Below are 21,781 nucleotides of genomic sequence, written 5' to 3' on the forward strand. Positions count from 1 at the left end.
CAGAAATGTGTGTGCGTGCGTGCGTTAATTGAAAGGTTTCATTAGCCTACTTTTTTGTTACCTAACTCCATGGCAGAAGGATTTAGATATTGACTTACCTGGTTAAATAAGGGCTAAACTAAAAATGTACTGTTTAGGCTACTATCATAATCTCACTTTGTAGCAAACTAATTGGAAAAGGAAAATATGAGGGGCACAGTAGGTCTATAAATTCAGGGCCATCCATTCAGTACAAAATCCTCCAGCAGCGCCACTGCTGAAAAAAAGCATACTGTATTCATTCTGTCGCTAACCAGGGCGCGTTGAGGAGAGCTGCTGCTCCTGCGTCCCTCCAGTTGCCGCCCCGAATAGGCATGCTAAGCAAATGCCCAGCACAGTACAGCACAGAGCTCTCTCGGCCGCAGATACTGAACGCAGGGAACTATAGCCTACCAGACGATAACGCGACCGACGCATCTCCCAGGTAAAGTGTCTATGCAGTGCGTAATTTCAAGGTGATGATAGCGGTAGCCTATGTGTGAAATGTAGACTAATGCAAGAAAACGACGGATCTAATAGGATATCGAGTGAAGGCTGTGTCCGCTGGAGGCATATTCGGCAGAGGTTGAAGAATGCTGCTGGTATGAAGTAAACAGAGCAGAGGCAGTGAGAGAGAGAGAGGCGCATCTGCAAACGGTGCCTCAACTTAAAGCCTGGCTGGGTGATCTTCATATCTGCTGCAATTGCTTGCATTTTTCACCATAGATAGCTCACCGTATGTGGTTAAAAACGGAATGTCAAGAACATAAGTTAGGGGAATGGACGAACGGAACGACCGTTGTTTACATATTTATTTACTTCAATATAGAGTGCTAGCTGGACTCGCTGAAGGTTACATGCAACTGCACTTCAGACCTAGCTAGCTAGCAACCTAGTTGTTATTCAACATTTCGCGTGTTTACAATGTAGCCAGCCCAGCTATCAATAGCTTGCTGAAGGTTAGACAAACGTAGTGGCAATCAGTATCCAAATTGCAAATTGCATTGGCATATCACAGTTATCAAGCAAATGTTCAATTTGGTAACGGTACAGACTAGAACTACAGTTTTGAACGCCTTCAATCTTGCTACATAGCGCAGTTATATTTCAAATATTTGTAACCATCAACAACACATCGCAGTGGGAATGTCAATGACCCAGCAATGGCATGGTTTGGTCTGTCAAGTTTATGCGGCTGGCTGTGATGTGTCCCAATGTCGCACCTGCAGCATCTTCTCAATCACATGTCTGAGGTCAAATCTTAAATCTTCCTACGTTTGCCCCATTTGGTCGAACTTGGATAACTTTTCAAGTACTTCTATTATAATGTTATTCTGATGGATTAATACAACCATTTAGATATTTTTTAAAACATTATTATTAGACTAGATAGAGACATTACTACTCAGAACTGTAGGTTACCAGTTGTGTGTGTGTGTGTGTGTGTGTGAAATGTGACTCTTTGTGTTGACACAGGAGACAGACAGTCTGAGCGTACTGGTGTGAAATCGGCGGGAAGTTGTTTCAACTCATTATTATTAAGTAACTGGTTTCACGTTCTTTTTTTGTTTACTCAGCTTTTCGGTTGATGTTTTTTTTACCTGAACAAAAAAAACGGCCCAAATTTAGCTCAAACTTGAGAAAATTGGTCTCATATGGTCTCATATGTTCATTCAGCTAGAAATTATTATTTGGGCATTATTTTCAACATACATATTTGGCACACATTGACATACATAATTACATTGTGCATGTTCATTTATACAGTAGTTAATATACTGTACATGTCTTTACCTGGGATTTAAACTCACAACCGCTAAGGGCCCTAAGCGGCCCCCCAACCAAGCAGGCCCCAAAAAATGGTGGCCCCCCTCTTGACGGCAGAGAGAAAAATGTACGTTTTAAATTATACACATTTTGCCATGGGGCATAGAACATTTTGCAATTTTAAGGCAAATTTCATTCGATTCTACACATTTTGCCATGGGACCAAGATAAATTCTTGTAGGTTTAAAGCTAATTTCCTGCAATTCTACACATTTTGCCATGAGGTTGAGAATTTTTTGGCCGTTTTAAATCAAATTTCCTGCAGTTATACACATTTCGCCATGATGCAATGGCCCTGAATGCCCAGTCGGTATTCGGCCATGATTACTACAAGTTCAGTGGCTGACAAAACAAGAGAACAACCACATTTCTAACTTGCACCTTGTCTATTCTACTATTCTAATTCTCAAAAGTAAGTTGAGACCCCGATTGAGTTCCTTATGTCGCTTATGCCTGGAGCCGACCCTGGTTCTTGGCATTCCAATCTTCCTGCTATGCCACCATGTCTGTGTCAGTGAATGATTTCACCTGTATTGCTACACTTTGCACTCAGCTCTGTTAAAAGCACACTCAATGTATTGTATTTATCATAGTGATTAGGGAGTAACATTAAAACATGCCCCACCAACATTAGACAACTATAGAGAAAAATTGCTGAAATAAGTCAATTAAACCAATGATTAGAGAATAGTCAGGTTAACTAATAATTGGCACAGACATGGTGGTATAGCAGGAAGCTCAGAATGCCATGAACCAAGAGGTTGTTAGTTCAAATCCCAGGTGAGGACATGTTGAAATATAATTTCTGTATAAATGAACATGCACAATAAATATATTTAAGTTGAAAACGTTGTATGTTAAAAGCACTATGTGTGTGTAAATAGTTCCACATACTTTTTTTTTTGGGGGGGGGGGGGTAATTATAATTTATAATGTGAATGAACATATGAGACATATCAGACAAGTTGAGCAAACACATCATTTTAAGTTGACATCATTTTTGCCAACCTTTTTTCAAGTTGGAGTTTGGGCCAACTTTTTTTTTGAAGGTTCAGGTAACACATGGACCAGAAAGTTGAGTTAACAAAACAAAAAAATAACCGCCGTGGAACCATATACTTAATAATAATTAGTTGAAACAGTTTTTTAAATATATTTTTTTAACAGTGTATGACTATGGTGATAAGGCATGAGGAAGAGGTCAACAACTGGTGTGATGAATGGTCAAGGTCAACTAACTAGGCTAGTATAGGTTTCTCCATTTATTACATCCATTGTAGTCGGACACTGCTTGTTAGTTCATCTGCATGTAGGAACACCAAAAGGTCAGTTTGTATTTGTCATCCTCTCGTTAATAAACAAAAACATAGCAAGACGGTGATAGGCAATGCGTCTTGAGAGGGTCATGATGAGTATCGCACAAAGAATTCAACATGCTAGGTCTAGTTTCACTTTATTCTGACATTTCAGTTAGCCTAGCCCATGGCTCATTCTGTTAATTGGTGCTGTATGAAAACTTAACCCCCCCCCCCCCCCCCCCCCCACACTTATTCCCACTTACTGGGTCTGTTTTGTGTCACCTAGGAGGAGAACTCAACATAACCTTTAGGGAGAGGAGTGGCGTCGAAAGGAAGGAAAAGAGGAAGCAAGTTTTGCCAGGCGTCACTTATCTTGGATTACGTGGAGAGAAGGTATCCTTCCTGGAAAACACTAATAATGACGGCTAACAGTAACACATGCCTCTGTAAATAGTTTAGCAATCTGATAGTGTATTAATAATCAGAATCTCTCACTGAGTGCTAGCTAGGCCTTTCAATATGGTTTTAGACTGGAGTTACCAGACAGAAAATCTACGTTAAAACAGTGTAGGCCTATATGTCTACACTGTCTCATGAATAATACTAAACACAGACATAGACCTACACTCTATGAAATGAAAGACATTCAGCCGGAATGGTATTAACATATTAGACTGGTTTGCTTCTGAAGTCAGAGGGGTGTTGAAAGCCAGCTGTCTTTTTCTTGACCTTTCACTCAGGGTCCTCTAGAGGGCAGATGTCTAGACTAGAGACCAGAGACCTGTGGTTCAGTTGGCCAGTTCAACTGGAAGTTCAGGAATCCAAACAAAGGTCATTATGATGCAGACATTACTGTGTTTTGCAGTGCTCTCACGCAACATTGCATTTTTACGAGTTTCATCCCAAATGGCGCCCTATTCCCTATATAGTGCACAACTTTTGACCAGAGTCCTATGGGAATAGGTTGCCGTTTAGGATGCAAGCCTATATCTTGTTTATAAGATGACCATAGTCAGTCTTTCTAGGCCTATGTTTTAGGTTGATTCGTGTAGTTAACGGAACTCAGCCAGCAGCGTAATTCCTCTGTCTGAACTCACTCTTATTGGATTCATTTAAGCCTAGGTGTGAGTCCCAAATGGCACCCAATTACCTACATAGTGCATTACTTTTGACCAGAGGCCTATGTGCCCTGATCAAAAGTAGTGCACTATATAGGGAATAGGGTGCCATTTGGGACGCATTGTAGGTGTGGCCTTGCAGGGCTAAGAAGCTGCATGAGAACAGTATTGTAGTCTAGTCCTGTGGATTTCTATTAGACAATATTAGTTTGTTCAGTATTTAGCTGTTTATTCATTTAGAAGAACCAGTAGGCCGCAACGCTTTAGAGCCCCTGGTTTTACAACATTTTAAGATGAAGCAGTAGACTACAAAGGTCTTTGTATTGTCTAGGCAGAGGACAGATCCTCAACCGACGGGCACTGTGTGAGAGGTTATGTTAGCTGCGACAGCCTCTGTAGCATTTGTTGTAATGTTATTTCAAGGTTATGACTCTGGCATTCTTAGATTGACACATTGTTTTGGTCCACTACTGTAGTTTCCAAAGGAGAACCGACACTGGACATGTGAACAGAGAGGTTGAAACTCCTTGACAAGTTTCAGCTCTGGGGTTTGATTTTACGGTGTGTGTGTGTGTGTGTGTGGGCGGGGAGGAGAGGGGGACGGTGGTGAGTGTGTGTCAGTCATAGAGAGAGAAAGAGTGTGTGTGCACCCGTGCGTGAGAGAGCGTGCTTGTGTGCGTGTTTTGACACATTGGCAGGGTCGGTGTAAGAACGTAAAGCCAGTTGGATGCCCCTGGCGGGAGGGTGTAAAGAGGGAAGTGGCTCGTTAATTCCGGCTGTACTACAGGAGAGGAAAGGAAAGGGCTGGTCAACACAGCCACAGCACTCTAGAGGCGTTGCATGGATGTATCCTGGCTAAGTGACTCATACTGTACCAATTCAGCTTCTATCACTTAGCTCACACAGCCGTAAGTCAGTTAGCCAGAGAGACTTCCTGGTACTAGACGATAAAACAGACCCATTCTTTACAGACATTGAATAATGTTAGCCATGCATGCACCATATCTTATTCCAAACTTTTTATGCACTGTACAATTCTTATCAACGTTTAGCTCTGTTGACCTGTACTGGTTTTTTAAGGACGTTATCGACTAGTTCATAAAATAGCAGCTGATACTCTCTGATAAGGCAAAATCTGTAAAAATCAGTCATCTAATTTGGAGTTCTGGACTTTTTGTCCCATAGCTTTTGATTCTTTCACATTTCTTCCCCCTCCATCGAAGTGTTCAGCTGCCTGCCAAGTCTGTCCATACCTGATTAGCATCGTGCTAGTGTACTGCGGTGTGTTAATCCTTTGATCACAGTGGTTCGGTCTGATAAACCATGCCTCGGTCATCTCAAGGTAGCCCCAAGAACCTTGATGAGAACTAATGACCATGAGAAGACAAGCTGAACAGTGGACGGGGTAAAAAAAAAAGAAACACATAGAAAAATAATTTCTAGAAGGAACATTGGAACATCTCCATTCAAGTAAACATTCTATAATTCTATTTCTATGGTCAAAAACCAAAACAACATATCCTTGGACATAGTGCTGGAGAGTTAGTCTTACTCGATGATATTCCTTTTATGAACTGCAGAGAACTGTACTGTATAGCACGGGCAATAACTTGCTAATGTTTCAGACAGGCTTACCAAGACGTTCCAAGGCATCTTTTATACTGTACATTTAAAACTGGAGCAGGGTGTGGACTGGATTCCATTGAAAAACATGTTAAATGACGTCAATTAATTAATTTTATATATGTTTCAGATGAATTAGGATAAGCCTTTGAAATAATGGGAAATAAGCCTATTGCATGTGCGACACTAATATCCAACAAAACTTTTCATTTAGACCTAGATTTGTTTACACACTGCAATACTCTTTTAATGTTCCTCATCATCTGAAGTCATAACTTTGAATTAACGAATCCACACAGCATTTCAAACACTTGACACTGTTTGATTAGATCACTCTAGTGTGTCTAAAGTGAATCAAGTCTGTGGTCTGTAATATGTTACTGTCTCCATTGTAGGGGAACGTAACATCCCATCCCAACCCAACCCAACGGAGGTCCTTTCATACTGAAGCCAGATGACTCCCTCAGTAACGCCCACACTGTCAAGTTTTGGAGGGAAACAATGGATGTATCCCAAATGTCACTATGAGCCCTAGTCAGTAGAGTGCCATTTGGGACATAGAATATGTGGAGCAAACAGCCTACATACATTTGTCCATAAGCAATCTGCTATTTCACAAAAGGAAAACGACCGTTGCTATGGGAGCAGTTGAGCAAAATATGTTTGTGGGTGTTTAAAGTAATTCCTCATGAGCTAATTCACTCAATGTGAATGAGATTGTTGTTGAGGTCTAGTGCTGTACCCTACCCTACTGATGAGAGGGTGTGGATAGATAGATAGAGATAGATAGATAACATGTTGTTGACCGAGTGTGGCAACATGGGTTTGTTAGCAATGTGGTGCAGTGGTTAGGGGAAAAGGACAAGGAAGGGAACAGATAGTTGTGAATGTTGCTCAATTCTTAGATCAATCATTGTCATGTCTTTGATAAATACGTTCAACTTCTGTCACTTAAACTACTGTAAACGAGGTGTTTAGAAGTGTTCTGTCCAGATGGACCTGAGTCTGAAAAACTACTGAAACACAATCAGTTGACATGTTGCAGCCAGGGCCCCTCACTCTCAGTGGGGTTGGACAGAACAGGAGAGCGAGAGTCAAAAGTTTGGACTCACCTACTCATTCAAGGGTTTTTCTTGATTTTTAAAAAACTGTTTTCTACGTTGTAGAATAATTGTGAAGACATCAAAACAATGAAATAACACATGGAATCATGTAGTAACCAAAAAGTGTTGAACAAATCAAAATATATTTAGATTCTTCATAGTAGCCACTCTTTGTCTTAACGGTTGCCAAGAGTGTGTATAGCTATCTCTCAACCAGCTTCACCTGGAATGCTTTTCCAACAGTCTTGAAGGAGTTCCCACATATGCTGAGCACTTGTTGGCTGCTTTTCCTTCACTCTGTGGTCCAACTCATCCCAAACCATCTCAATAGGTTTGAGGTTGTTGATTGTGGAGGCCAGGTCATCTGATACAGCTCTCCATCACTCTCCTTGATCAAATAGCCCTTACACAGCCTGAAGGTCTGTTGGGTCATTGTTCTGTTTAAAAATGGGATGGCATATTGCTGCAAAATGCTGTGATAGCCATTCTGGTTAAGTGTGTGGTTAAGTGTGCCTTGAATTCGAAATAAATCACAGATTGACTGGCCTTCATGTCTTCATGTAATGATGGACTGTCGTTTTGCTTTGCTTATTTGAGCTGTTCTTGCCATAATATGGACTTGGTCTTTTACCAAATAGGGCTATCTTCTGTATTCCGCCCCTACCTTGTCACAACACAACTCTTTGGCTGAAACGCATTAAGAAGGAAAGAAATTCCACAAATTAACTTTCAACAAGGCACACCTGTTAATTGAAATGCATTCCAGGTGACTACTTCATGAAGCAGGTTAAGAGAATGCCAAGAGTGTGCAAAGCTATCATCAAGGCAACGGGTGGCTACTTTAAAGAATCTCAAATATAAAATATAATACTTTGTTGGTTACTACATGATTCCATATGTGTTATTTCATAGTTTTGATGTCTTCACTATTTTACAATGTAGAAAATAGTAAAAATAAAGAAAAACCCTTGAATGAGTAGGTGTGTCCAAACTTTTGACTTGTACTGTACATACAAAGAGACTGTCAGAAAGAGTGAGACAAAGAGCGGGGTGGGCTGGGGCTGTGAGTTGTAGCGGATCTGGGCTGGCAGTGTGGCGTTGAAATATGGCCATGTGTGACCTATGGGCCCTTGTCAAAAGTTGTGCACTTTAGGGAAAAGGTTGCCATTTGGGACATATCCCGTTTTCAGCCTTCGCCAGAGCGTCTCAGAGATACTCAGTGTCGTGTTGAGAGAGCTGATTGGAAACACCGACACACATCCTCAGGAAGCGCCAATTCCAAGCGGGGTACGCTGGACGATGATGTCACAGAGCCAAACAATAAAAAAGGTTTTGGCAGAATGTAGTTGGCCCCTCCCCTCTTCTGGTCTCTCTGGCCAATGAGGTTTGCAACAATACAGAGGTGTGGCTCCTCTGAAGGAATATTTGAGGCAGGGATTGGATGGGATGTTATCCTTTGGGTCTCTGGCAGACCTGGGTTCAAATACTATTACATTTCACTTTACACTGCATGCAGTGCCAGATGGATGGTGTTTGCACTTTTGTAACTATTCTATTGGTTCCATTGCGACAGGCAAGTTCAATCAAAAATTGATTTCAAATAGTGTCTCCAGACACAAGTTTGTGGGTTATTCCTAGATTCCTTTTTGTTTTCTAGCCATGTGCTGCAGTTTTCTAGGATTGTTTTACGGATGGATCATGCCGTGGAGGCTGTTGGGAGGAGCTATAGGAGGACAGGCTCATTGTAATGGCTGGAATAGAATCAATGGAACGGAGTCAAACGTGTTTTTCATATGTTTGATGTGTTTGATGCTGTTCCATGAATTCCATTCCAGTCAGTACAATGAGCCTGTCCTCCTATAGCTCCTCCCACCAGCCTCCACTGGGATCATGGCACGCTCACTGTCTCTTGAATACCTTTTTGACATTGATTCCTACTTTCACCACCGCTAAGGAAAAGCGCTCATAAGCTGCGTAAATAGGCTTAGGTTTATAGGTAGACAGACAGATAAAACTGTAAGAAACATTCATAGTTTATCACTATATAATGTAGGAATAAGTAACCGACACCAATTTGTCCTTCATTCCTTGTCAGGGTTCAGTTCCAGAAACTATTGCAGCGCCCAGAGCTATGATGATGAATGTCAGATGTTGTCATCGCCACAAAATTGTTTGAATGTGAGCGTATGTCTGTCTGCTAGCCGGCCTGTAGATATTTTGACTGCGAAACACTTTGGCAACGCCCATTACACATTCTTTATAAGAATTGCACTAACCTTTCTGCATAGAATGGCCCAAGCTCGTTAGGCAAACTGTTGGATAACATGGATCTAGACTTGACTGTTGTTGCCTGTTAGCTTTTTCTTTCTTAAAGTAGCTATAGACAACTTCAATTTCCTGATTAGGGCTCTTCATCTGTGTCGTCAAAGCCCTAGTCTTGTGTCTGTCCCATGCTTCTCTCTCTCGAATTCAAAGGGCTTTATTGGCATGGGGAAACATATGTTTACATTGCCAAAGCAAGTGAAATAGATAATAAGTTAAATAAATAAAAAATGTACAGTAAACATTATACTCACAAATGTTCCAAAGGATAAGAGACATTTCAAATGTCACATTATGGCTTTGTACAGTGTTGTAACAATGTGCAAATAGTTCAAGTACAAAAGGGAAAATAAATAAACAAATATGGGTTGTATTTACAAGGGTGTTTGTTCTTCCCTGGTTGCCTTTTTCTTGTGGCATCAGTTCACAAATCTTTCTGCTGTGATGGCACACTGTGGTATTTCACACAATAGATGGGAGTTTAAATTGGATTTGTTTTTTAAATTCTTTGTGGGTCTGTGTAATCTGAAGGAAATATGTGTCTCTAATATGGTCATACATTTGGCAGGAGGTTAGGAAGGAACTCAGTTTCCACCTCATTTTGTGGGCAGTGTGTACATAGCCTGTCTTCTCTTGAAAGCCAGGTCTGCCTACGGCGGCCTCTCTCAATAGCAAGGCTATGCTCAATGAGTCTGTACATAGTCAAAGCTTTCCTTAATTTTAGGTCAGTCACAGTGGTCAGGTATTCCGCCACTGTATACACTCTGTTTAGGGTCGCTCTCTCCCCCCTACCGGGGCCATGAAGAGGATTGACACCAAACTGTTAACTGGGAAACTGTCTTCCTCCTCCAGCCTTTCGGTATGGATCCAAAATGGCACCCTATTCCCTATATAGTGGACTACTTTTGACCAGGGCCCATAGGGCTCTCATCAAAAGTAGTGCGCTATGTAGGGAATATGGTGCCATTTGGAAAGCAACCTTGGTGTTGTAGCCACTAGCTACAGATGCCTTCTTCTTCAAAAAAATGCCTTTATTTATGTACTGTACAGTGCATTCGGAAAGTATTCAGACCCCTTCCCTTTTTCCACATTTTGTTACATTACAGCCTTATTCTAAAATGCATACAATTATTTTTTTATTTTATCAATCTACACAAAATACCATATAATAACAAAGCAAAAACAGGTTTTTATACATTTTTGCAAATTTATTACAAATAAAAAACAGAAACACCTAATTTATGTAAGTATTCCGACCCTTTGCTATGAGACACGAAATTAAGCTTTTTTTAAATTCGATTTTTTTAAACCTTTATTTAACCAGGAAGGGCTCATTGAGATTAAAATCTCTTTTTCAAGAGCGCCCTGGCCAAGAAAGGCAGCACCAAGTCATTACAAAAAAATGACAGACAGACAACATGAAAAACTACATGTAATCTAGTAAAAACCATTGAATTCACAAGAGTATAAAACAGCAAAGTAAAAACATTGACAGGTCAGGGAATCAGCCTCAAAATCCTTCATCAGTGATTTAAAAACACCAATTGGGACAAGTTCTTCCAGTTTAAAAGTATTTTGTAAGGTGTTCCAAGACGACGGCGCAAAGTACATAAAAGCCCTTTTACCAAATTCAGTTCGGACATTTGGAACAGTTAGCAGGATAAAGTCCAGCGAACGACGAGAGTACCCACCACATTTCTGAACAATAAAAATGCACAAATAAAAAGGTAATAAACCCAAAATGGCTTTGTAGAATCCTGCTTAGCAGCTTAGCTGCATCCTGTTTCCATTGATCATCCTTGATATTTCTACAACTGTCACACCCTGATCTGTTTCACCTGTCTTTGTGTCTCCACCCCCCTTCAGGTGTTGCCCGTCTTCCCCATTATCCCCAGTGTATTTATACCTGTGTTCTCTGTTTGTCTGTTGCCAGTTTGTTTTGTTTCGTCAAGCCTACCAGCGGTTTCCCCGTGCTCCTGTCTTTCTCTAGTTCCTTTTTTCCCGGTTTTGACCGGTTTTTGCCTACACTGAGCCTGCCTGCCGTTCTGTACCGTCCGGACTCTATTTTGGATTACTGACCTCTGCCTGCCCTTGACCTGTCGTTTGCCTGCCTCCTGTTTTTGTATTAAACTTTTGTTACTTCGAAACTGTCTGCATCTGGGTCTTCTACTGAGCCTTGACAACAACTTGATTGGAGTCCACCTGTCATAAATTCAATTGATTGGAGATGATTTGGAAAGGCACACACATGTCTATATAAGGTCCCAGAGTTGACAGTGCATGTCAGAGCAAAAACCATGCCATGAGGTCAAAGGAATTGTCCATAGAGCTCCGAGACAGGCACAGATTTGGGTTAGGGTCCCAAAAAATGTCTGCATCCTTGAAGGTCCCCAAGAACACAGTGGCCTCCATCAGTCAGGGAGGTGACCAACGAGCCCGATGGTCACTCTGACAGAGCTCCAGAATTCCTCTGTGGAGATGGGAGAACCTTCCAGAAGGACAACCGTCTCTGCAGCACTCCACCAATAAGGCCTTTATGGTAAAGTGGCCAGACGGAAGCCACTCCTCAGTAAAAGGCACATGACAGCCTGCTTGGAGTTTGCCAAAAGGAACCTAAAGACTCTCAGACCATGAGAAACAAGATTCTCTGGTCTGATGAAACCAAGATTGAACTCTTTGGCCTGAATGACAAGCATCACATCTGGAGGAAACCTGGCACCATCCCTACGGTGAAGCATGGTGGCGGCAGCAGTAAACATTATACTCACAAATGTTCCAAAGGAAAAGAGACATTTCAAATGTCATATTGCGGCTATATACAGTGTTGCAACGTTGTGCAAATAGATAAATTACAAAAGGGAAAATAAAAAAACATAAATATGGGTTGTATTTACAATGGTGTCAATTCTTCACTGGTTGCCATTTTCTTGTGGCAACACTTCACAAATCTTTCTGCTGTGATGACACACTGGTATTTCACCTAATAGATGGGAGTTTGCCAAAAGGCACCTAAAGAATCTCAGACCATGAGAAACAAGATTCTCTGGTCTGATGAAACCAAGATTGAACTCTTTGGCCGGAATGCCAAGCATCACGTCTGGAGGAAACCTGGCTCCATCCCTACAGTGAAGCATGGTGGTGGCAGCATCATGCTTAGGGTATGTTTTTCAGCGGCAGGGAGACTAGTCAAGATCGAGGTAAAGATGAACGGAGCAATGTACAGAGAGATCCTTGAGGAAAACATGCTCCAGAGCACTTAGGACCTCAGACTGGAGCGAAGGTTCAACTTCCAACAGGACAACGACCCTTAGTACACAGCCAAGACAACGTAGGAGTGGCATCGGGACAAGTCACTGAATGTCCTTGAGTGGCCCAGCCAGAGCCCGGACGTGAACCTGATCGAACATCTTTGGAGAGACCTGAAAATAGCTGTGCAGCGACGCTCCCCATTCAACTTGATGGAGCTTAAGAGGATCTGCAGAGAAAAATGGGAGAAACTCCCCAAATACAGGTGTGCCAAGCTTGTAGCATCATACCCAAGAAGACTCAAGGTTGTAATCGCTGTCCGGGATGCTTCAACAAAGTACTGAAGGGTAGAGGGTCTGAATACTTATTTAACCGTGATATTTGCGGGGGGGGGGGGGGGTTATACATTTGCAAACATTTCTAAAAACCCGTTTTCGCTTTGTCATTATGGGGTATTGTGTGTTGATTGATGAGGGGGAAAAACGATTTAATCCATTTTAGAATCAGCCTGCAATGTAACAAAATGTTGAAAATGTCAAGGGGTCTGAATACTTTCCAAATGCACCGTATTTCATTACAAACCTGTCAAACCAGAAAACAGGCTGATTTATTATTTGGACTCAATCTAGTATTTGTTATCTAATTTAGCCTACCAAGTGGTTGTGATTGAAGAAATGTCAATGAGTGTTAGGCGACATTCATTTTCTTTAGGCTACATAGTGTGAGAGAGAGTACAGTGCTGTGAAATGCCAGATCTGGTCTGCATATGGTTTAGCTTATTTTTAGCTTAGCTAGGCCTCCATGATATCCATAAAGAAGATCATTAATTTCATTTTGACAGAGTCAAATCATTAAAAAGTACCAGATCTGCACTTTTCAAGAATCCGCAGCAGCAGCAACAACAGTAGAAGTGTTTCCATGCCAGGATCATTAAAGATCTAAGTCAGTAGCTAACACAACGCACGTATTGTTAACAAAACTCAAATGTTGTTGTTGTTGTGGTGTTAGGAAAAAAGGGAATGAAAGTGGGCCGTTGTTGCTATCCGGGGCTGCTGCTGTTGCCTGAATCAGGAGTTTTATTTGATATCAAATGGTAATTCCATTGCGTAAGAGAATTAGTGATATTTAAACTGAGCTCGCCGTTGGACGCTAGGGCAGGAGGGGGGGGGGGGGGGGCTAAGGGGGATTGGGAGCCAGGAGGGTCACGAACAGAGGGGAAAAGGGAAATACTTATCCTGATGTTGACTGGTGATGGTGAAGATAAGGCCCATTTAGAGATGATTACTGACTGACATGAATTAGGATTGTGGGTTTAAATATGTCTTACATCGGGCAGCATATGTTATGGATCATAATCAGTTTTGATTATATTATGACATTGCCGAATTACACGTGTGAGTGTCTTTCTGTGGGTTGGTTCTTCTATCCTTGTGGGGACCTAAAGTTAAAACAAGGAAAATTCTCCCTCATGGGGACATTTCCCACGACCCCATGAGGACAAAAGCTATTTTAAGCTTAGGGGTTATGGTTAGGGTAAGGGGTTAGTGGTTAAGTTTATGGTTAGGAGTAAGGTTTAAGGATTGGGTTATGGTTATGGTAAGGCTTATGGTTAGGGAAATAGGATTTTGAATGGAAATTAATTTTAGGTCCCCACGAGGATAGAAGAACATAATGTATGTGTGTCAAAAGTAGTGCCCTATTGCGTATTTCCAATGATGATTTACTCCAGTGTTTCACCCAAAAGGCTCTGTTTCCAACTACACGGGCCAGCACCCGTGTCTTACTGGGCCATGGCTCCAGCAGACCTACTCTGACTTGGAGCCAAGGCAAGGTCCTGGGTACTTTTCAGCTGGCATTTACATAACAATGGCTAACTGTGAACTTTAACACCGACTAACAAAGCAACAGTCTCAAATGATGCAGGTTGTTGATTCTGCAGGCCACAAGTCTTTAGTGTCGTGATATAATAACACTAGAGCGAACGTTAACATTAAACACTGGCGGCCCGCTGTCTCATTGGAAAAGCACAACGTAGGGAATAGCAGCCTCTGTGTAGACCAGGGTCCAGGATGGTGTATCGCTTCACTTGTTGCTGCTAGAAATGGGAGAAATGTCACAGGACAACGCTATCCTAGGTTGACTGAACTGTTGAACTCTTTGTTTTACCAGTTGCATTAGCAGAGATGGAATGGGGTTTGCAGTTAAAATGTGGTTTGCACATAGTGTCACATCTGGCATGGCTTGGATACATTTGGCGTTTAGGCCTATCTAATTGAGACTTTGCATCATTTTGGGTTCAAGATTGTGAAAACAAGTTTGCAGTTGAATCTGAGTTTGACAGTATGCTAATTCATCAGTAATCAAATCCAGTATTTATTTTGTGCAATGTTCACAGCTATCTACTCTAACAGAAATGTGCCTGAAAGAAAATGCTCCACCAAAATGCAGTTGGCAACAGTTAAACAGGAAAAAGAAACACTGCGCCAGAGCCAAGAGTCAATCCCCCAATACTAACAGGTTTAAAGTTTTACATGAGAAAGATAATCGTATTAGTGGGCTGGTCATACAAAGAGAGCGGGCAGTGTTTCACGCTCCTAGAGAGACCGTTAGTCAACTAGGTAGTACCACGACTAAGGTGGTGGACGGCAGGCAAGGCAATAGAGCAACGCAACACCGATACAAGACGTCTCCAGTCTGGAACTGCATTCCAAAAGCATCTCAGAATGGCAGTGCTGATTTAGGATCAGTTGTTTAATTAGTAATCCTAGATTAGCACCTGAGATGCTTGATTCATACAGCCTCTGGCCTATATACAATACTTTGTAGAATATTATTTATTGAAACACTGTGATTTACTCTAGACTACCACAGGCTTGTCCTCCTATCTCTGCTTTAAGTATAATCCCAGAAGGTGTTGGTATAAACTAGGCCAGTGATTCCTAATATTTTTTGGTTACTGTACCCGACTCACATTTAGCTCTGTTTGGACATACAAAGTATCCTCTCATGTGCATTTTACCAGTAAGCCTATGGTTTTATAAGTCTTCCCAAGTACCCCCTGTGGATAGCCCAAGTACACCCATGGGTACACATACCCTAAATTGGGAACCATTGAACTAGGCTAACTCTTGTTTGGTATACAATGACACGGAGACTAGCGTTAGCATCTGTCCAGTGGTACGCTGCTGTAAACATCACTAACAGGTCACTACAATACAGGCAGAGTATAATCCACTCATATTACCCAGGGGCTTTCAGGCATATGCCCAGGATTCAGGAATATCCTCAGGGCGTTCTGGAGCTGTATGCCTGGCTGGCTGGGTGGGTGATTATTATAGCTACGCCCCAGATTAGGATTTGGATGTGGATAGAGGCTGGAACACACACACACACACACAGTCCTGGTGGTGCAGGCAAGCTGAGTAACACAAGATGAGGGGAGCACCGCTTAGCCTGTTACATCAAGATCCACTGCAACACTGACTACCCTCCCAATCCCCACCGCAGATTTACCAAACATGGGCTAGCCAACCAGCCGCTGCCTCAGGGCTACAGTTCTACAGTTCAGGTATTATTACATAGTTATTACATGATATGTGTCACTAGCACCGTTATTACTATTGATCATAAGGATATTTTGGGTTGCTCTAACTAGCGCTGGTGATTTTCCTCTCCCGCTGTCTGCATGTGGTGGGCTTAGTATCAGACCTCTGTCTCGGACTGAGATGGAGAGACTCCTGTTGTGGGGCAGAGAGGAGAGCAGAGAAGGGGAGGAGAGGAGAGGATGGGGAAAGAATGGGGAGAGGAGAGGGGCGTCCTGTTGTCGGGCAGAGGAGAGGGAAGGGAAGGAGAGGAGAGGGAGGCAGACAGAGCGGTTGGTTTGTGGTGGAAGGAGCGGAGGCTTTGAAATGGGGGGTTTTGTTCTCGCCTCTCCCCTCTTCTCCGTCCAGTTGGGCAGTACTCTAAAGAGAATGATATGGAGACAGAGGGATAATTGTTTTAACACCCCCCGCTCTTTATCTATCTCTCTTTCTCTCCTGTTTTCCCAGTGATGGCCAGTCAGCTGTGCAGCTGTGCTCGGGCTCCTTTCGCTGCGTCTAGCAACCAGGTCTGAGTGACGCCCCCCACCCGCCCCTCTTTCAAAAACAACACCAGCAAAACAAATGCGACCATGTACAGCGTGGAGGACCTGCTTATCTCTCATGGATACAAGCTGCCCCAAAACACCTCTACCGCCCCCACTGCCGTCTCCCCCACCCCCCCGTCCTCATACGATAACAAGCGTTATGGCGACCCTTCCTCCTGTCGCCAGGAGATCTTAGAGAGCCGGTCTGGTGGTGGTCACGGCACGGTGAACGGGTATGAGATAGACTCTGCGCCGGGGGTATATGTGTACGGCAACAATAACTGCAGGAAGCCCCAGCCCCCAGCCCCAACCAAAAGCTACTCCTCGAGTCACACTGACAATGCATGGAGGGACAGGAACAGCCAAACACAGAGGAGGGAAGCCGACAGCGGTAACCAAGGTGACACCCACTCCTTGGGCGATTCTCTCACGACAGATAGCGGGTGAGTCCGTCTACTTAATCTTTTGGAATGCTAGTGTTGTTTTCCTTTTTTTTTTATCATTGCATGCAATCTTGACATCTCTCGCTTGCATGTTGTTAATCATACAGTTGGTCTGTTGCAGGAATCTTGTTTGGCACATAGTCATGCAAAGGTGGAGTCAGTCAGTATAGGAGTTCTGCATTGGGATGCTGCACCACAGATTCTCTCCCTCTCTCTCTCACCTCTCTATTTCTCCCTTTCTTTTTATCTTTCCCTCCCTCCCTTTCCGATAAAGCCAGTAGACAGGGAGTTGGGGTAATGTGTTCTGGAGTCTTAATCTGCCACATGGGACAGTTGTGTTGTAAACAGACTAGAACTGCTGCTACTACTGCTGATGATAGACCCCAGCGCCAACATCCGTCTGAGCATGCCCAGTTCTGCAGACAGATTTTACATCCCAAATGGCACTCTATTCCTTTATAGTGCACTATTTTTTATTTTACCTTTATTTAACTAGGCAAGTCAGTTAAGAACAAATTCTTATTTACAATGATGGCCTAGGAACAGTGGGTTAACTGCCTTGTTCAGGGGCAGAACGACAGATTTTGACCTTGGCAGCTCGGGGATTTGATCCACCAACCTTTCGGTTACTGGCCCAACGCTCTAACCACTAGGCCTTCAGTTCTTCTATTATTACATTTAAAAATATTGATATATTTTGTAAAAAATCTCTCTAAAAAATGCTGTCCCACCGTAACACGCACATTAAAAGACTGTAGCATTAATGTACCTTAAGCCACACCCCTACACATATCACCAGGTGATGGGATTGCACCCCTCTCCAGAATAGCCACATGGTGAGTAGCCTGCAGATATTTTGGAAAAAATTAGTAAGCAAGTTGGTAAATCTTCATGTATTTTTAAGAAGTGTCACTACCGAACATCTAATATATCAAGAAATATGTAAAGTAGGATTTGGGACTAATACAGTGGGGCAAAAAAGTATTTAGTCAGCCACCAATTGTGCAAGTTCTCCCACTTAAAAAGATGAGAGAGGCCTGTAATCTTCATCATAGGTACACTTCAACTATGATGGACAAATTTAGAAATGTTTTAATGAATTTATTTGCAAATTATGGTGGAAAATAAACTTTTATTGACCAAATACTTATCTCAATACTTTGTTATATACCCTTTGTTGGCAATGACAGAGGTCAAACGTTTTCTGTAAGTCTTCACAAGGTTTTCACACACTGTTGCTAGTATTTTGGCCCATTCCTCCATGCAGATCTCCTCTAGAGCAGTGATGTTTTGGGGCTGTTGCTGGGCAACACGGACTTTGATCTCCCTCCAAAGATTTTCTATGGGGTTGAGATCTGGAGACTGGTTAGGCCACACCAGGACCTTGAAATGCTTTTTACGAAGCCCCACCTTCGTTAACCGGGCGGTGTGTTTGGGATCATTGTCATGCTGAAATACCCAGCCACGTTTCTTCGTCAATGCCCTTGCTGATGGAAGGTTTTCACTCAAAATCTCACGATACATGGCCCCATTCATTCTTTCCTTTACACGGATCAGTCATTCTGGTCCCTTTGCAGAAAAACAGCCCCAAAGCATGATGTTTCCACCCCCATGCTTCACAGTAGGTATGGTGTTCTTTGGATGCAACTCAGCATTCTTTGTCCTCCAAACACGACGAGTTTAGTTTTTATTAAATGACCATATGACATTCTCCCAATCTTCTTCTGGATAATCCAAATGCTCTCTAGCAAACTTCAGACGGGCCTGGACATGTACTGGCTTAAGCAGGGGGACACGTCTGGCACTGCAGGATTTGAGTCCCTGGCGGCGTAGTGTGTTACTGATGGTAGGCTTTGTTACTTTGGTCCCAGCTCTCTGCAGGTCATTCACTAGGTCCCCCCGTGTGGTTCTGGGATTTTTGCTCACTGTTCTTGTGATCATTTTGACCCCACGGGGTGAGATCTTGCGTGGAGCCCCAGATCGAGGGAGATTATCAGTGGTCTTATATGTCTTCCATTTCCTAATAATTGCTCCCACAGTTGATTTCTTCAAACCAAGCTGCTTACCTATTGCAGATTCAGTCTTCCCAGCCTGGTGCAGGTCTACAATTTTGTTTCTGGTGTCCTTTGACAGCTCTTTGGTCTTGGCCATAGTGGAGTTTGGAGTGTGACTGTTTGAGGTTGTGGACAGGTGTCTTTTATAATGATAACAAGTTCAAACAGGTGCCATTAATACAGGTAACGAGTGGAGGAAAGAGGAGCCTCTTAAAGAAGATGTTACAGGTCTGTGAGAGCCAGAAATCTTGCTTGTTTGTAGGTGACCAAATACTTATTTTCCACCATAATTTGCAAATAAATTCATAACAAATTCTACAATGTGATTTTATGGATTTTTTTTCTCATTTTGTCTGTCATAGTTGAAGTGTACCTATGATGGAAATTACAGGCCTATCTCATCTTTTTAAGTGGGAGAACTTGCACAATTGGTGACTGACTAAATACTTTTTTGCCCCACTGTATATTTGCTGGGATGTACATCTGTCCAAATGAAAGATAGCCAGCCATATGTTACTTGTGTCCAAACCAAAATTGTCCCAGCCGTAACAATTGACACCATAGAGATATATAGAGGTCTCATCTTTGTATCTGTGCCATTATGGTGTCTGTGACAGCACAGACCGCGCCATTGAGGCTATCTCCATTATAAAGTTGCATGCGCCATGCTCTACCAACTGAGCTACAGAGGACCACCATGTGGGTAGTGGACAAGTGCACACTTCAGGGAAAAGTGTAGTGAATTAAGTTTCATAGCCAGCAGGGGAGCTCCAACCCTCCAAGAGCCCAAACATTTACATCTATTTGGTCAAAACATAGACGTCTGGGGCCTCCCGAGTGGCGCAGTGCTAGAAGTGTTACTACAGACCCGGGTTCATTTCTGGGCTGTGCCACAACCGGCCGTGGCCGGGAGTCCCATAGGACGGCACACAATTGGCCCAGCGTCGTCCGGATTAACGGAGGGTTTGGCTGGTGGGGCTTTACTTGGCTCATCGCGCTCTAGCCACTCTTTGTGGCGGGCCGGGTGTCTGCGGGGTGACCCTGGTCGCTAGTTGAACAGTGTTTCCTCCTACACATTGGTGTGGCTGGCTTCCGGGTTAAGCTGGCGGTTGTTAAGGAGCGCAGTTAGGCGGGTCATGTTTCGGAGGACGCATGACTCCACCTTCGCTTCCACCAATCCCTTTGGGGAGTTGCAGCGATGAGACAAGATTGAAAATTGGGGAGAAAAAGGGAATCCCCACCCAGCTTACTTTTCAATGGTGGAAGCTCTGAATGGCAATATCTATACTAAAATGAGTCCTCCATTTATCTGATTGATTTACACCGAAACGGATGTTATTTTTCCAAAATAAAGATAGGTAAATTGACAATTTAAGCATCCAACAACATATTTAATTAGATGCATAAGTAAATCAATCAATCAACAAGTTTCAAATATATACAATCAACATTGAAAATTTTACAGAGAACAATAGAGATGATATTTCTCTAAATTTCAACTTGAAGGTTTAGAAAATCAGGTTAAATCATGTTTTTACCATTTTGTTAATTTGGTATGCAAATACAATTTCTAAAATGTATCTGTAATAGAAGGTTAATCAAAAGGATCAATACTGTGCATGATTCTCCCTTTACTGAAACATTATCAGTATGTTTTGGACCTGGCCAATTTAATGGGATGGTAAGGAATTCAGCTAAGTATTTCAAATATGCAATGCAAACAAATGTGTGTGAGTAGTATGTACAGTCAGAGGTTTACATACACTTAGGTTGGAGTCATTAAAACTCCACAAATTTCTTGTTAACAAACTATAGTTTTTGCAAGTATGTTAGGACATCGACTTTGTGCATGACACAAGTCATTTTATAATTATAATTCACTGTATCACAATCCCAGTGGGTCAGAAGTTTACATACACTAAGTTGACTGTGCCTTTAAACAGCTTGGAAAATTCGAGAAAATGATGTCATGGCTTTAGAAGCTTCTGATAGGCTAATTGACATCATTTGAATCAATTGGAGGTGTACCTGTGGACGTATTTCAAAGCCTACCTTCAAACTCAGTGCCTCTTTGCTTGACATCATGGGAAAATCAAAATAAATCAGCCAAGACATCAGGAAAAAAACACAAGTTTGGTTCATCCTTGGGAGCAATTTCCAAACACCTGAAGGTACCATGTTCGTCTGTACAAACAATAGTACGCAAGTATAAACACCATGGGACCACGCAGCCGTCATTCCGCTCAGGAAGGAGACGCTTTCTGTCTCCTAGAGATGAACGTACTTTGGTGCAAAAAGTGCCAATAAATCCCAAAACAACAGCAAAAGACCTTGTGAAGATGCTGGAGGAAACGGGTACAAAAGTATCTATATCCACAGTAAAACGAGTCCTATATCAACATAACCTGAAAGGCAGCTCCGCAAGGAAGAAACCACTGCTCCAAAACCGCCATAAACAAGCCAGACTACGGTTTGCAACTGCACATGGGGACAAAGATCGTACTCTGGTCTGATGAAACAAAAATATAACTGTTTGGCCATAATTACCATTGTTATGTTTGGAGCAAATAGGGTGCGGCTTGCAAGCCAAAGAACACCATCCC

At 42.5% G+C, this 21,781-nt stretch overlaps 1 protein-coding gene across 3 annotated transcripts in view; it reads left to right on the forward strand.

Annotated features, from left to right (window-relative positions):
* Positions 1–253: 253 nt before the first annotated feature.
* Positions 254–21,781, forward strand: part of jcada (junctional cadherin 5 associated a) — a 35,293-nt gene continuing 13,765 nt past the window's right edge. Inside the window, exons 1-3 of one of the 3 annotated variants that reach the window (XM_036935257.1) lie at positions 254–463; positions 3,430–3,536; positions 16,605–17,124. In XM_036935257.1, the coding sequence (XP_036791152.1) occupies positions 16,727–17,124 (398 nt within the window). In that variant the 5' untranslated portion in view covers positions 254–463; positions 3,430–3,536; positions 16,605–16,726. The remainder of the gene's footprint in view (positions 464–3,429; positions 3,537–16,604; positions 17,125–21,781) is intronic. The other 2 variants (XM_021620617.2, XM_036935258.1) reach the window with 2 other exon arrangements.

The sequence above is a fragment of the Oncorhynchus mykiss genome, chromosome 11 (genome assembly GCF_013265735.2).
Source record: "Oncorhynchus mykiss isolate Arlee chromosome 11, USDA_OmykA_1.1, whole genome shotgun sequence".
Classification (NCBI taxonomy): Eukaryota; Metazoa; Chordata; class Actinopteri; order Salmoniformes; family Salmonidae; genus Oncorhynchus; species Oncorhynchus mykiss.